This window comes from Henckelia pumila, chromosome 4, assembly GCF_033568475.1.
Source record: "Henckelia pumila isolate YLH828 chromosome 4, ASM3356847v2, whole genome shotgun sequence".
Taxonomy (NCBI): Eukaryota; Viridiplantae; Streptophyta; class Magnoliopsida; order Lamiales; family Gesneriaceae; genus Henckelia; species Henckelia pumila.
In genome coordinates, this window is record NC_133123.1 from 231,468,924 (window position 1) to 231,482,292 (window position 13,369).

At 36.2% G+C, this 13,369-nt stretch overlaps 1 protein-coding gene across 1 annotated transcript; it reads right to left on the bottom strand.

Annotated features, from left to right (window-relative positions):
* Positions 1 to 3,584: 3,584 nt before the first annotated feature.
* On the bottom strand, positions 3,585 to 10,979 carry LOC140866641 (very-long-chain enoyl-CoA reductase-like). Its single transcript, XM_073271668.1, has 4 exons — positions 10,872 to 10,979; positions 10,648 to 10,687; positions 9,311 to 10,065; positions 3,585 to 3,739 (listed from the first exon to the last, which is right to left on the bottom strand). The coding sequence occupies exons 1-4, from the start codon at positions 10,938 to 10,940 to the stop codon at positions 3,671 to 3,673; spliced, it is 933 nt and encodes a 310-aa protein (XP_073127769.1). The 5' UTR covers positions 10,941 to 10,979; the 3' UTR covers positions 3,585 to 3,670.
* Positions 10,980 to 13,369: the final 2,390 nt, after the last annotated feature.

Here is a 13,369-nt window from a genome sequence, read left to right on the forward strand (position 1 = left end):
TATATCCCCAGCCCAGTCAGCATCATTAAACCCAAACAGTTTTGAATTGGTGTCTTTAGTGTACCACAAACCCAAATTCAAAGTACCTTCCACATATTTCAATATTCTTTTTACGACCTTAATGTGTGTAACTTTTGGGTTAGACTGGTATCTCGCACACAAACAAATACTAAACATGATATCAGGTCTAGTAGCACTCAAATATAGAAGACTTCGAATCATGCTTCTGTAGAGGGTGTTGTCAACACATTCGGCAACATCGTCCCTCGAAAGTTTTTCACTAGACCGCATAAGTGTACGCATGTGTTTAGAGTTGTCATTCAAGAACTTTTTCACTAAATTTTTAGCATACTTACTCTGACACAAAAATATCCTATCATGCATTTGTTACACTTGCAATTCCAAGAAGTAAGTCAATTCGCCAACCATACTCATCTCAATGTAGAAGACATTCACTTCACAAATTCATCAACAAGTTTTTCACAAGAAGAACAGAAAATTATGTCATCTACATAAATTTGGCAAATACGAATATTACCTTGAGACTTTTGCACAAACAAAGTCTTATCAACTTCACCTCTTTTGAATCCAAGATTGAGCAAGTATTCAGTGAGTCTTTCATCTCATGCACGTGGTGCTTGCTTCAATCCATACAATACCTTTTCAACTTATATACATAATCAAGATGATTTGGATCTTCAAACCCTTTAGGTTGTTTTACATGTACCTCTTCATTTAAGATCGCATCAAAAAGGCACTTTTTACATCAATTTGAAAAAGTTCCATACCCATGTAGCATGAACTTGCAAGCAAAAGTCGAAAAAACTCAATGCGGGCTACAAGGGCAAAGGTTTCATCAAAATCCACCCCCTCAACCTGTGTATACCCTTGAGTTACCAACCTTGCTTTGTTTCTTCTGATATTTCCTGACTCATCAGTCTTATTTTTGAAAATCCATTTTGTTCCTATAACATTACCATGACCAGGACATAGTATCAATTACCAAACATCATTTCTAGCAAACTGTTCTAACTTCTCATGCATAGCATTGAACCAAAATTCATCTTTCAAAGCTTCTTCAATCTTTTTAGGTTCACTGTTTGACACAAAGCACGTGCACAAAAATCTTACCTGAGAATACGTGGAGCTCATGCAAATCAGTTCAGCCATATTTCGATAATCCACATTTTCTTTCCTTCGGGTTTGCATATTTCCATGCACATCTCCAATGACCTGTGAGGATGGGTGATTCTTATGAATTTTCCTAGGAATATTCTTACCAGCTTCATTTACCTCACCGTCCTCATCCTCATTCTCATCAGTAAGCTGTTAAACTTTTTGTTTCTGAAGATTCTGTAGGAGGTGTTCTAACACCTTGGAAAACATCTGAATTTCCAGAATTTTCAAGGAGATCATCAACTTCGTCCTCAACAATTTTTTTCTTTACATATGAAAAATCATCAAACACAACGTTAATATACTCAAAAATAGTCCTGGTTCTTAAGTTAAACATCCTATAGGTTTGGTTATTCGATGAATATCCCAAGAATACACATTTATCACTTTTTGCATCAAACTTAGCAACATGATCTCTATCATTCAAAACATAATACACACATTTTAAAACAAGGAAATACTTAAGGTTTGGCTTCTTTCCCATGAGAATTTCATAAAAAGTCATAGTAGAACCATTTCTCAAACATACTTTATTTGAAATATGACATGAAGTATTTAAGGCTTCTACCCAAAAACCTTTTGAATGTTCTTTGAACTTAACATCACTCTTGACATTTCTTGTAGAGTCATATTCTTCCTTTCAGCAATTCCATTTTGCTGTGGGGTTTTAGGAGCAGAAAATTCATGAGAAATACCTTTCTTATCACACATACTTGCAAATGAAGAGTTTTCGAACTCCTTCGTAATATTTTAAAGAATGAATGAATAAATTTTCAAGTTATCAAACACATTAATATCATAATCACAATTTGTGTGGAGCAAAATGTTTTTTGATCGCAGTTGGATCAAACATCATCCGTTAATCGCAAAAAGAAAGAAGGGTTTAATTAGAAAAAATTATATTTAAATGCATTTATAAAATTTTTTGTTTAAAAATTTTATATTATTAAATATTTATATTTAAAATAATTTTTTTAAAAAAACTAAAAAATAAACTTGAAATTTTGTTTCGCAAAATTGTGTGTTTCATGTTTTTTCACACTTTTTCACGTTTAATATAGTCAACTTGGCCTTTTTTCACGCTTTTGTCAAAAACGTTATTATTATTAGTATTCCACGTACTTTTTCATGTGTGAAATATTATATAATCGAATAAAATAAATTAAAAAGCAATTAAAAAAATATTTTAAAACAGCAAGATAATCTCACGAGTCAACTTTTTGGCATTGATTTCATAATTAGGTCACTCATAAAATATTCTTAATTTTTATGACAAAAATATTATTTTATTTCTTTATAAATATGAGCAAGCTTTGACGGGTATCACGGATAAAGATCAGTAAGACACTCTCACAAGAGACCTAAAATTAATTAACTCAATAAAAGGTAATAACAATAGTATTAAATTTCAACAATTCAAGTTAATTACTCATATTAACCAATTTAGAAAAAATATGTTTTTTTAAATTTTTTTAAAGATTTGGAGTTAAATTCACAATGAAAGCTCCATATATATATATATATATGACCAAACAAATAATGAATATATATATATATATATATATATATAATATATATAGATAAATTTTCAGCTGCCCAACCAATGATGCTCAACTCGTCCCCTACCACTAAAACCTGATATCGTGTTTTAGTTATGCAAAAAATAAAAAAACAATTAAGGGACGAGGTGAGAAAATATTGTTGGGCAGCTGAAAATCTTATATATATATATATATATATATATATATATATATATATATATATATATATATATAAGAAAACCAAACAAATAATGCACAACAATTAATGAAGAAATGAAAAAAAAACAATTAATAAGAAAAGTAATTAATAAGAGTATCAAAGTAAATTCACAATGAATATATATATATGCACACAAAACATTTTAAAACTATATAGATTATAAATAATTATGTAATAATGAAAAAGATAACCATGTAAATTCATAATTGAATTCACATATTTATATATGTGTGTGTTGTGTAATGTAATAAAAGCATTACTAATAGTCTAATACAACTTTCCTTGCACGGGCAAATAAATTTATATATGTACATATACACACAAAACATTTTAAAACTATATAGATTATAAATAAAATGGGAGTTGAATAAAAACAGAAGTAATTGATCTACTTCAAATCCTTGATTTTGGATGGGGGGAAAACAAGTAGTCAGAAGACTATCGAATATATAAAGTAAATATAAATAAAAATAGTAACACACATGAAAAAAGCTAAGAGGCTTAAATTTGTTCTAAAAACTTGTTCATAAAGTAATAATTTTATCAGTTTAAAAAAAAATTTAATAATTTTATCCTTTTTGAACCTAAAGCAAATGAACACTAAGAACATACCAAAGATGGCAGCTGAAACCATTCAACAGAAAGTACATCGCCAAATGAAATAGTTGAAAGAACAAAAAGAAAACAAATTAATATTGGCAAAAAAAGAACCCTGAGTTGAGTAGTGTTCGTTCTACAGGAATGGAGGTAGAATCACCCATCTTCTTGGATACTTGGGTCTTCCTTCTTTTCCATCGAAAAGCTGCAACAAACGTACAGGTCAAATTCGTAAACATTTAACACACTGACAATGTCTAATGCATATTGTTAGGAATTAATCTTTACAAACTCACGAGATGATCTTTAACCCAAAACACACCAATCTTTAGGAATCCCAACTCAAAACCAGCACTTAACAGAAAATCAAGACAATAAGCAATAAAAGAATCAACAACAGAGTTACGTGGTTCGGCTATGAACCAGCCTACATCCACGGGAGGGTATTCTTTTATTCAAACAACAATTCCAGATACAAGTCTTTCTTTGCGTGCCTCGAAATACAATTACAAAGAGATTTACTCAGATGAGGAATACAGAACAATCTTCCAGAGATTTACTTCCCTCTTTGTGTTCTTTCTTGTTCTTCAGCTGATCCTCTCGTAATCTTCCTTTTCGATTCTTGAAGGAAACTCTCCAATCTGATAAGTTGTGTTCTTAGCTCTGTACCCTCTCAACTGTCGACTGTTTCCTCTTTATAGAGTTTGTTGGACAGTTTTGAGACTTTATTTTAACCGGTCTCTGAACTTGGATTTCCCTTTAACTTTGCTATTGATATAGACTCTCCAAGCCCAAGTCCAATACCCGGCCCACTGAATTTTTAACTCATCAACATTTGCAGACATTCTTCTACAAATCTCCACCTTGTCTGTCATGTTGTATACCCTCCACATTTCCTGCTAATCATGCAGCATCTATGTTTATTACCCCAATTAAGTTCAGACATAGCTTAAACTTAGATTGAGGTAATGATTTTGTAAGCGCATCAGATGGATTCTCCTCAGTACTGATCTTTACCACCTTGACATCTCCACTTGCAATGACATCCCTTACAAAATGAAGCTTAACATCAATATGTTTCGACCTTTCATGAAACATTTGGTGTTTAGATAGGTGAATGGCACTTTGATTATCACAATGGACTTCAATCATTTCTTGTTTAAAACCAAGTTCAGTTATCAGCCCTTTCAACCACAGTGCTTCTTTGATTCCCTCTGTTACTGCTATATATTCTGCTTCTGTAGTGGATAAAGCAACAACAGGTTGTTGTACTGACTTCCAGCTTATAGCAGTTCCATAGGCCGTGAATACAAGTCCAGTAAGTGACTTCCTTGTATCAAGATTTCCAGCATAATCTGCATCAACAAAACCCTCCAGAAATTTAGAGTGAATTTCCCTTTTCTGAAATAGCAGTCCCATGTTAACTGATCCCTTTAAATATCTCAGTGTCCATTTCAGAGCATCCCAATGAGGTCTTCCAGGATTTGCCATGAATCTTGATACTACACTCATGGCATGACCTAAATCTGGTCTACTGCAAATCATAGCATACATAATGCTTCCAACTCCACTTGCATAAGGAATTGAGGCCATAGATTCCTTTTCATCAAAACCTTCTGGAGATTGGTTTGATGACAGCTTGAATTGTTGACCAAGTGGAGTTGTTACTGGCTTAGATTCATGCATATTAAACTTCTGCAGTACTTTTCTTAGATATGAACTTTGATTCAAAAACAGATTCTTCTTCTGTCTGTTTCTATGTATCTCCATGCCTAAAATCTTCCTTGCTTCTCCAAGATTTTTCATATCAAATTCTGAGCTGAGTTCATTCTTTAGTTTTTCAATATCAGCTTTACTCTTACTTGCTATGAGCATGTCATCCACATAAAGGAGCAAATAGGTAAAACTGAGATCTTCTTGCTGTTTAAGGTACACACAACTGTCATAGCAGCTCCTCTTGAAGTTTATCTTCTTCATGAATTCATCAAACTTCAAATACCATTGTCTAGGGCTTTGCTTCAATCCATAGAGAGATTTCTGAAGTTTACAGACTTGATTCTTCTCTTTTCTATCCAAATAACCTTCAGGTGGTTCCATTAAAATTTGTTCCTCTAGGTCACCATGGAGAAAAGCTGTCTTCACATCAAGTTGTTCTAACTCCCAATCCAGTTGTGTGACTATAGCCAATATAAGTCTTATTGAGCTATGCTTCACAACCGGTGAGAAGATCTCACTGTAGTCAATCCCTTCAAGTTGTGAGTAGCCTTTTGCTACCACTCTTGCCTTAAACTTAAGTTTGCTTTCAGAGGTAGCATCTTCCTTAACCTTATAAATCCACTTACAGCCCAGAACTCTTTTATCTTTTGGCCTTTCTACTAGTTTCCAAGTGTTGTTCTTGTGTAGTGAATCAAGTTCCTCATTCATAGCCAACTGCCAGTTTCTTTTGTGCTTGCTGATCATAGCTTCCTTGAATGAGGAGGGTTCATCAAACTCAATCTTTTCGGCAGTACTTAGTGCATAGGAGACTATATCAGCATCTGCAAATCTTATAGGAGGTTTTATCTCCCTTCTTTGCCTATCTCTGGCCAACCTATAAGATTTTGGTTGATCTGTACCCTGAGTTTTATCACTGCCTTGAGTTATTTCCTGAGTTTCTGTAATCTGTTGATCAGTTGTTATAGGTTTTTCTACCTCAGGAAGCTCCACCTCAACTTGTGATACCCCTTGGTTTTCTTCTGCAACCTTAAGTTCTGCCCTTTTAAGATTGTATCCATCCTTGACTCATCAAAAGTCACATCCCTTGAATTAAAACATCTCGGACCAGTAGCCTCTAGATTCCAGACTTTAAATCCCTTCACGCCTTCTGGATATCCTATGAAAATACACTTTAGAGCTCTTGGTTCCAGCTTATCTTGCTTTGTATGTGCATAGGCTAAGCAACCAAACACTCTAAGGTGAGAGTAATCAGCTGGAACTCCATTCCAAGCTTCCATAGGAGTCATTTGACTTAAACCACTTGCAGGGCACCTGTTGATAAGATAGGTTGCTGTTGCAAGAGCTTCACCCCAGAAAGTTTTTGGTAATCCAGCATTCAATAGTAAACACCTTATTCTTTCCAACAGGGTACGGTTCATTCTCTCAGCCACTCCATTTTGTTGTGGGGTATGTGGCACAGAAAAATGTCTTGTGATGCCCTTCTTGCTGCACAGATCTTTGAACTCTTTTGAGAGAAATTCCAAACCATTGTCTGTCCTCAAATACTTCACTTTATATTCTGTTTTATTTTCCATGTTCACCAACCATTCTTTGAACTTTAGAGCAGCTTCATCCTTTGACTTGAGCAGATAAGTCCAGACCCTTCTTGTATGGTCATCAATGATGGATATAAAGTATCTACTGCCTCCATGTGTGAGAGTTTTCGAAGGGCCCCATAGATCAGAGTGTATGTATTCCAGTGGTTTGGAAGATGTATGTTTTCCTTTTTCAAACTTTACCCTCTTTGCTTTTCCTAGAACACAGTAATCACAAAAATCAAGACCTTTCACCTCATCACCACAGAGTAGACCTTGTTTTGATAGTTCCATCAATGCCTTCTCACTTGCATGACCAAGCCTCATATGCCATAGGTTAGATCTTGCTTGCATTTGATGAATAAGAGCTGACCCTCCAATGACTGTCTTTGCTTGTAGGATGTATAATGAGTTTTTTCTCTGCCCTTCATCACTACAAGAGCACCCCTGGAAACCTTGATTATTCCATTTTCAGATTTGAAACTATATCCTCCTGATTCCAGGGTTCCTAAAGAGATTAGATTTCTCTTTAATTCAGGAACATATCTTACATCTTTTAGTATCCTTTCCTCACCATTATCCATCTGTAATCTGACAGTACCAACTCCTTTGACCAGGCAGGATTTATCATTTCCCAGCAACACCATTCCTTGATCTGATTCACTTAGTTCCTCAAACCAGCCCTTGGTTGGACACATATGATAAGTGCAACCCGAGTCTAGGATCCAGACATTTTTCATATCATTGTCAGTCATGACAAGAGCCTCTGCACTGTCATAACCATCAGTTACAACAGCAGCCCCTGCACCATCTTTAGGTTTGTCAAAGAACCTCTTCTTCTTTTCAGGACAGTCTCTTTTAAAATGTCCTTCTTTGTGGCATATGAAACACTTGTACTTCGTTTTGCTCTTAGAACGAGCTCTGGATTTATATGAACTTTGAACCCTCTTTTCTGGCCTACCCCTTATATTCAAGCTTTCACTTAGAGACTCACCATTTGCTTGGATCTTTCTTTGCAATTCCTTCGACTGAATTGCTGACTGGACTTCATCCAGGGATATGGATTGGTCTCTGCCATACAACATGGCATCCTTGAAGTTTTCATAAGACTTAGGTAGAGCATTGAGTAATATAAGAGCTTTGTCCTCATCTTCGAGTTTGACTTCAACATTTTCAAGATCATCAAGGATCTTGATAAACTCCTCAATCTGATCCTCAATCCCTTTTCCATCTTGAAATCTAAAAGAGTACAATCGCTGCTTCATATAGAGTCTGTTTGCTAATGACTTTGTCATGTAAATGCTTTCCAGTTTAAGCCACATTGCACAGGCCGATTGTTCTCTGGAAACTTCCCTCAATGGCTTATCCCCTAGACACAAGATGATAGCACATTGAGCCTTTTCTAGAACATCAGCCCTTTCCTTCTCATTCAAAAAAGATGACATCTCCTCCTTTGATTTCAAAGCTTCTCCAAGACCTTGCTGAACCAGAATAGCTTTCATCTTAATTCTCCACAGGGCAAAATCATTCTTTCCCGTGAACTTCTCTATATCGAATTTCATTAATCCCATTGCATCCAAGATTCCCACGGACGGCGCCACTGTTAGGAATTAATCTTTACAAACTCACGAGATGATCTTTAACCCAAAACACACCAATCTTTAGGAATCCCAACTCAAAACCAGCACTTAACAGAAAATCAAGACAATAAGCAATAAAAGAATCAACAACAGAGTTACGTGGTTCGGCTATGAACCAGCCTACATCCACGGGAGGGTATTCTTTTATTCAAACAACAATTCCAGATACAAGTCTTTCTTTGCGTGCCTCGAAATACAATTACAAAGAGATTTACTCAGATGAGGAATACAGAACAATCTTCCAGAGATTTACTTCCCTCTTTGTGTTCTTTCTTGTTCTTCAGCTGATCCTCTCGTAATCTTCCTTTTCGATTCTTGAAGGAAACTCTCCAATCTGATAAGTTGTGTTCTTAGCTCTGTACCCTCTCAACTGTCGACTGTTTCCTCTTTATAGAGTTTGTTGGACAGTTTTGAGACTTTATTTTAACCGGTCTCTGAACTTGGATTTCCCTTTAACTTTGCTATTGATATAGACTCTCCAAGCCCAAGTCCAATACCCGGCCCACTGAATTTTTAACTCATCAACATTTGCAGACATTCTTCTACACATATAAAAGCCGACGTTGATAATTTTCAATCAAGATCACCTGAGATGGTTTTTATTTATTTATAAGTATTTGTTTTCTAATCTAGCTAATTCTCAAAATATACATCACATACAGGAAATTAAAATGAAAATATATAGATTCTATACACAAAGAATATCCATGCATGATATTATACGCCATAGGTGAGCCTGAGCCAAGATGAGATGATTATCATATCAAACCTTAATTTTGTTACTAAATATAATTCTAATGGATAATACCTAGAGATACATAAGAATATGCTGCGTCGAAATGTTACCTTTTCGAGACGGCGGTGTTTAACAAGGGCCCAGTCCGTCATTTTGGCAGCACCAACCACCATGAAGACATAACCTGCAATGGTTTGTGTTGCGACGTTGAAGCCTAGCCACTGATAAATCTCGGTCGTGTAGTTTGCACAGGTAACTAAGTTGAACAAAAAGCCACGTGGTATTTGGTAGCCGCCACTTGCATCAGAACCCCGAAGATTTCTCAACATGAGGTGACAATAGAAGTTTGAAATTTGACAAAGCAAACCGAACCCAAAACCAATCTTCATCTGGAGATCATTGACAGGTGTGTACAGTGGGTGATTGACATAATATGCAATCCAAGCACCAAAAGTCCAGTAATAAGCACAGTTTCGGAAGACATTTGCAATTGGTGAAGTTGCATGACTAAAGCGATGAACCAAAAAGGTTTCCATAATACGTTTGAAGTAATGGAAACACCAGTAATACATGGCATATGTCTGAACTTGGTGAATGACACGCTCCTCCTTGTAGCCAAAGAAACGGTACACGGGATAGTAGTAGAAAATAGGATAGAGAATCAGCGGACCCAAATACTCCCAGAAGAAAAGGGTACTGTACTTAACTTGTGGACCCAAATCCTTAAAAACTACAATGAATTGGTCATTGTTCCCATCAGTGTACTCTTTCAGACTCTTTTTATAGTTAAGGACAATGGGTTTCTCCTTCGATCCGGGTGGGAGAGGGAGGGTCAATCGCTGTCTTGCGGGATAGAATTTTTTTGCTGTTGGCAGAATACAAAGTATATATTAGAGCACCAGGCAAATGAGGAAAAACAACAAAATAAAAAAGAATATTAAAATAAACCATGAAGAGCTCTCTAATTGAACTATCGATTAATGGGTGTTCTATCATTCAATGGCACAACCACATAAAACAAATAACGTATATAAGTTCTGTTGTGCAAAATCAAATAAAATAGAATCACAACAGTTTCTAGCTAAGGACCCAATACAATTAAGAGATAGAATATTTCATTTCACGTCTATAAAAGATTCCAACCAGTTTACATGTTTATTGCAACATAACTCCCAATTCTCTGAGTTTGCATAGTTCCTCTGTTATATCATCTTATAAGACCATATGTATCAATCCCAAGAGATCTTTTAAGCCCTTCTCTTTTCCCATTTACCAATTTAGCTAGCTTATAATGCAGCATTATTGGATTGTAATCCAAACTTGTGGCTGATGAATGCGCCTTTATATATGTTCATGAAAGACAAGATGCAAAATAAATAAACACAATAAACTCATCAAATCATCCCAAATCAAAGTAATAAGATAAAACAAAATACATGCAACTTACTTCGCTTGTAAATCGCCTCCTGCAAATCAGCAACAGTGGGCTGCAATCAACACCAAATCACAAGCTTAATATTTTGAACACAACCCCTGTTCTATATCAATGACTAAGCCACGAGACTAAAGATTCGAACCCAAATTCTCAAAAACAGAACAATCAATAGAGCATGCAGACAAAAACATCCACACAAAGTCGAAATCAAGAAAGAGGACGAAGCTAGAACACACCGAATCACTGAGCTCCAAGCCTCCCTTCACGAATTCTCGCCCGCTACGAGTGGTGACGGTCACCTTCATCTTGCTGTTCTTCGCTTCTTTCTCCCCTAGCAAGATCTGAATTCGGAAACACTCCGAGATGGGCATATTTATGAAGGAGCTGATGACTGCATGGGAAATGTGTTGGTGCTAATAAATGCCTCTATTACGTCACCAAATTCAATTTATCCGGAAAATTGTCATAAAATCTGCAAAAGTAAACGTAAATTTTTTGTCAAACATGCATTTGAGCTTCCTAACACACATTATTTTTTTATTTGAACTTTCCATATGTGTATATTTATATATTTACCGTGTTTGTCTTCTTCTCAAAGTGGTTTAAACTTTCTCTCTCCTATATTGCATTGTGCATTTCATCCTAAGATTTTTTTAAGGATCATGCTACATGTACAAATTGGATTACAAGTTGGTTTACAAATTGCATTTGTAATTACAAAACTATCCTCCATATCTTTTTGAAAGATTTTTTTCAAATAAAGTATAGAAATAATTTTGTCAATTCAATTGTATTTTGTAACCCAACTTGTGATGTCATTTGTACATATAGCATTTTCCTTTTTTTAAACTATTTTAAGGGTAATGTTACATGTACACGAAGGATTACACGTTGGGTTACATAATGCACTTAAAATTATATGATTATCCTACATGCATTTTTGAAAGCTGGTTGTGTTATTTGTAATTTTGTCTCAAATGATGTTTTATCCTCCCATCATAATTCATAGTTCACTATATTTTCAACTAATTTTCCTTTTTCTATGTGTATAATAATAAAGTATAAACACATGATTGTGTACTCCCAGAGTTCATCAATGATCAATGTCTCCAACACTTTAACCAGCTAAGAAAGGCCTTATCCTTTTCCACATTCAACAACTGAGCCTAAAGTAAAAAGATGGGAATGATATTATCAAAGAATCGCAAGAGAAAAGAGCCAGTTACCAAGGGAGAGAACAACAAGGGTCTAGTCAGAAGAGGCCATACGAAGCCCCAACTCAGAGGAGACCGCAGCAGCAGCAGCGCCAAAACCCCAATCAGGCGCGACCTCAGGGACAGAATCAGCCGAACGCCAATGTTCCAAGGTCGGCGAATGCACCTATTTGTCAAAAGTGTGGGAAGTCACCCTCAGGTCAATGCATGCTTGGGACCAATACTTGCTTTCTTTGCAAGAAGCCAGGGCATTTCGCCAAGGATTTGCCTGCAGTCTAAGGATCCTATCAGGGGAAGAGTGTTTCCTATGACTCACGATCAGGTTGACCCAGATTCTACAATTGTCAAAGGTATGATCCATATCGCTGGTTTACCTGCTTTCGTGTAGATTGATTCAGGAGCTACGCACTCTTTTATATCTGTTAATTTTATGATGAAAATGGGGGTTTTGCCGGATGAATCTATTTCGAAATTTTGTGTGTCGTTACCCTCAGGAGAAGAATTGGAAAGTAGTAGTGTGGTAAGAAATTGCAAGGTTTAGATGCAGAGTCTAGTTTTGTGTGCAGATTTTATTGTTTTGAAAATGGTGGATTTCGATGCGATTTTTGGGATGGACTGGTTGTCTCGGAATGAGGCTATTATTGACTGAAAATGGAAAACTGTCTCATTGAAAGATCAGAACGGGAAACCATTTGCGTTCTGCACTACCTCTAAGAAGAGCGCACCAGGTATGATTTCTACAGGAACAGCCTGGAAATTATTGAGTAATGGGTGTACAGGCTTTCTTGCGAGTCTAATTGGTGATTTGGAGATACAGCGACCGAAACTTGTGGAAGTGGAGGTAGTGAAGGACTTTCCAGAAGTTTTTCCCGATGTCAGGGAAGTCGAATTTGGGATAGAATTGTTTCCTGGAACTAAGCCAGCTTCTAAGGCACCGTACAGATTGGCACCGAACGAGATGAAAGAATTGAAGGATCAGTTGCAGGAATTACTGGATAAGGGGTTCATCAGACCGAGTGTATCGCCTTGGGGTGCACCGGTGTTGTTCGTCAAAAAGAAAGATGGGTCAATGAGATTGTGCATTGACTACAGAGAACTGAACTGAGTTACAGTGAAGAACAGGTATCCTTTGCCCAGAATAGACGACTTGTTCGACCAATTGCAAGGGGCAGAGGTGTTCTCAAAAATTGATCTGCGATCAGGTTACCATCAGCTGAAGGTAAAGGATGCAGATGTGTAGAAGACAGAATTCAGGACTCGCTATGGCCACTATGAGTTCTTGGTAATGCCGTTTGGGTTGACCAGCTGTGTTCATAGATTTGATGAACAGGGTGTTTCAACCTTTCTTGGATCAGTTTGTCATAGTCTTCATAGATGACATATTGATATATTCTCGCAGTAGGGAGGAGCATCATCAGCACTTGGCTACGGTGTTGCAAATTTTGAAAGAAAAGCAACTGTATGCTAAGTACAGTAAGTGTGAATTCTGGCTGGAGCAGATTTCATTTTTGGGTAATATA

Excerpts from the sequence above, each read along its gene's own strand:
- LOC140866641 (XM_073271668.1), bottom strand. The coding sequence starts at position 10,940 with ATGAAGGTGACCGTCACCACTCGTAGCGGGCGAGAATTCGTGAAGGGA. Across the intron at positions 10,066-10,647 it reads GGAGGCGATTTACAAGCGAA|CAAAAAAATTCTATCCCGCA; the intron begins GTAAGTTGCATG and ends TTCTGCCAACAG. Across the intron at positions 3,740-9,310 it reads AACACCGCCGTCTCGAAAAG|CTTTTCGATGGAAAAGAAGG; the intron begins GTAACATTTCGA and ends CGTTTGTTGCAG.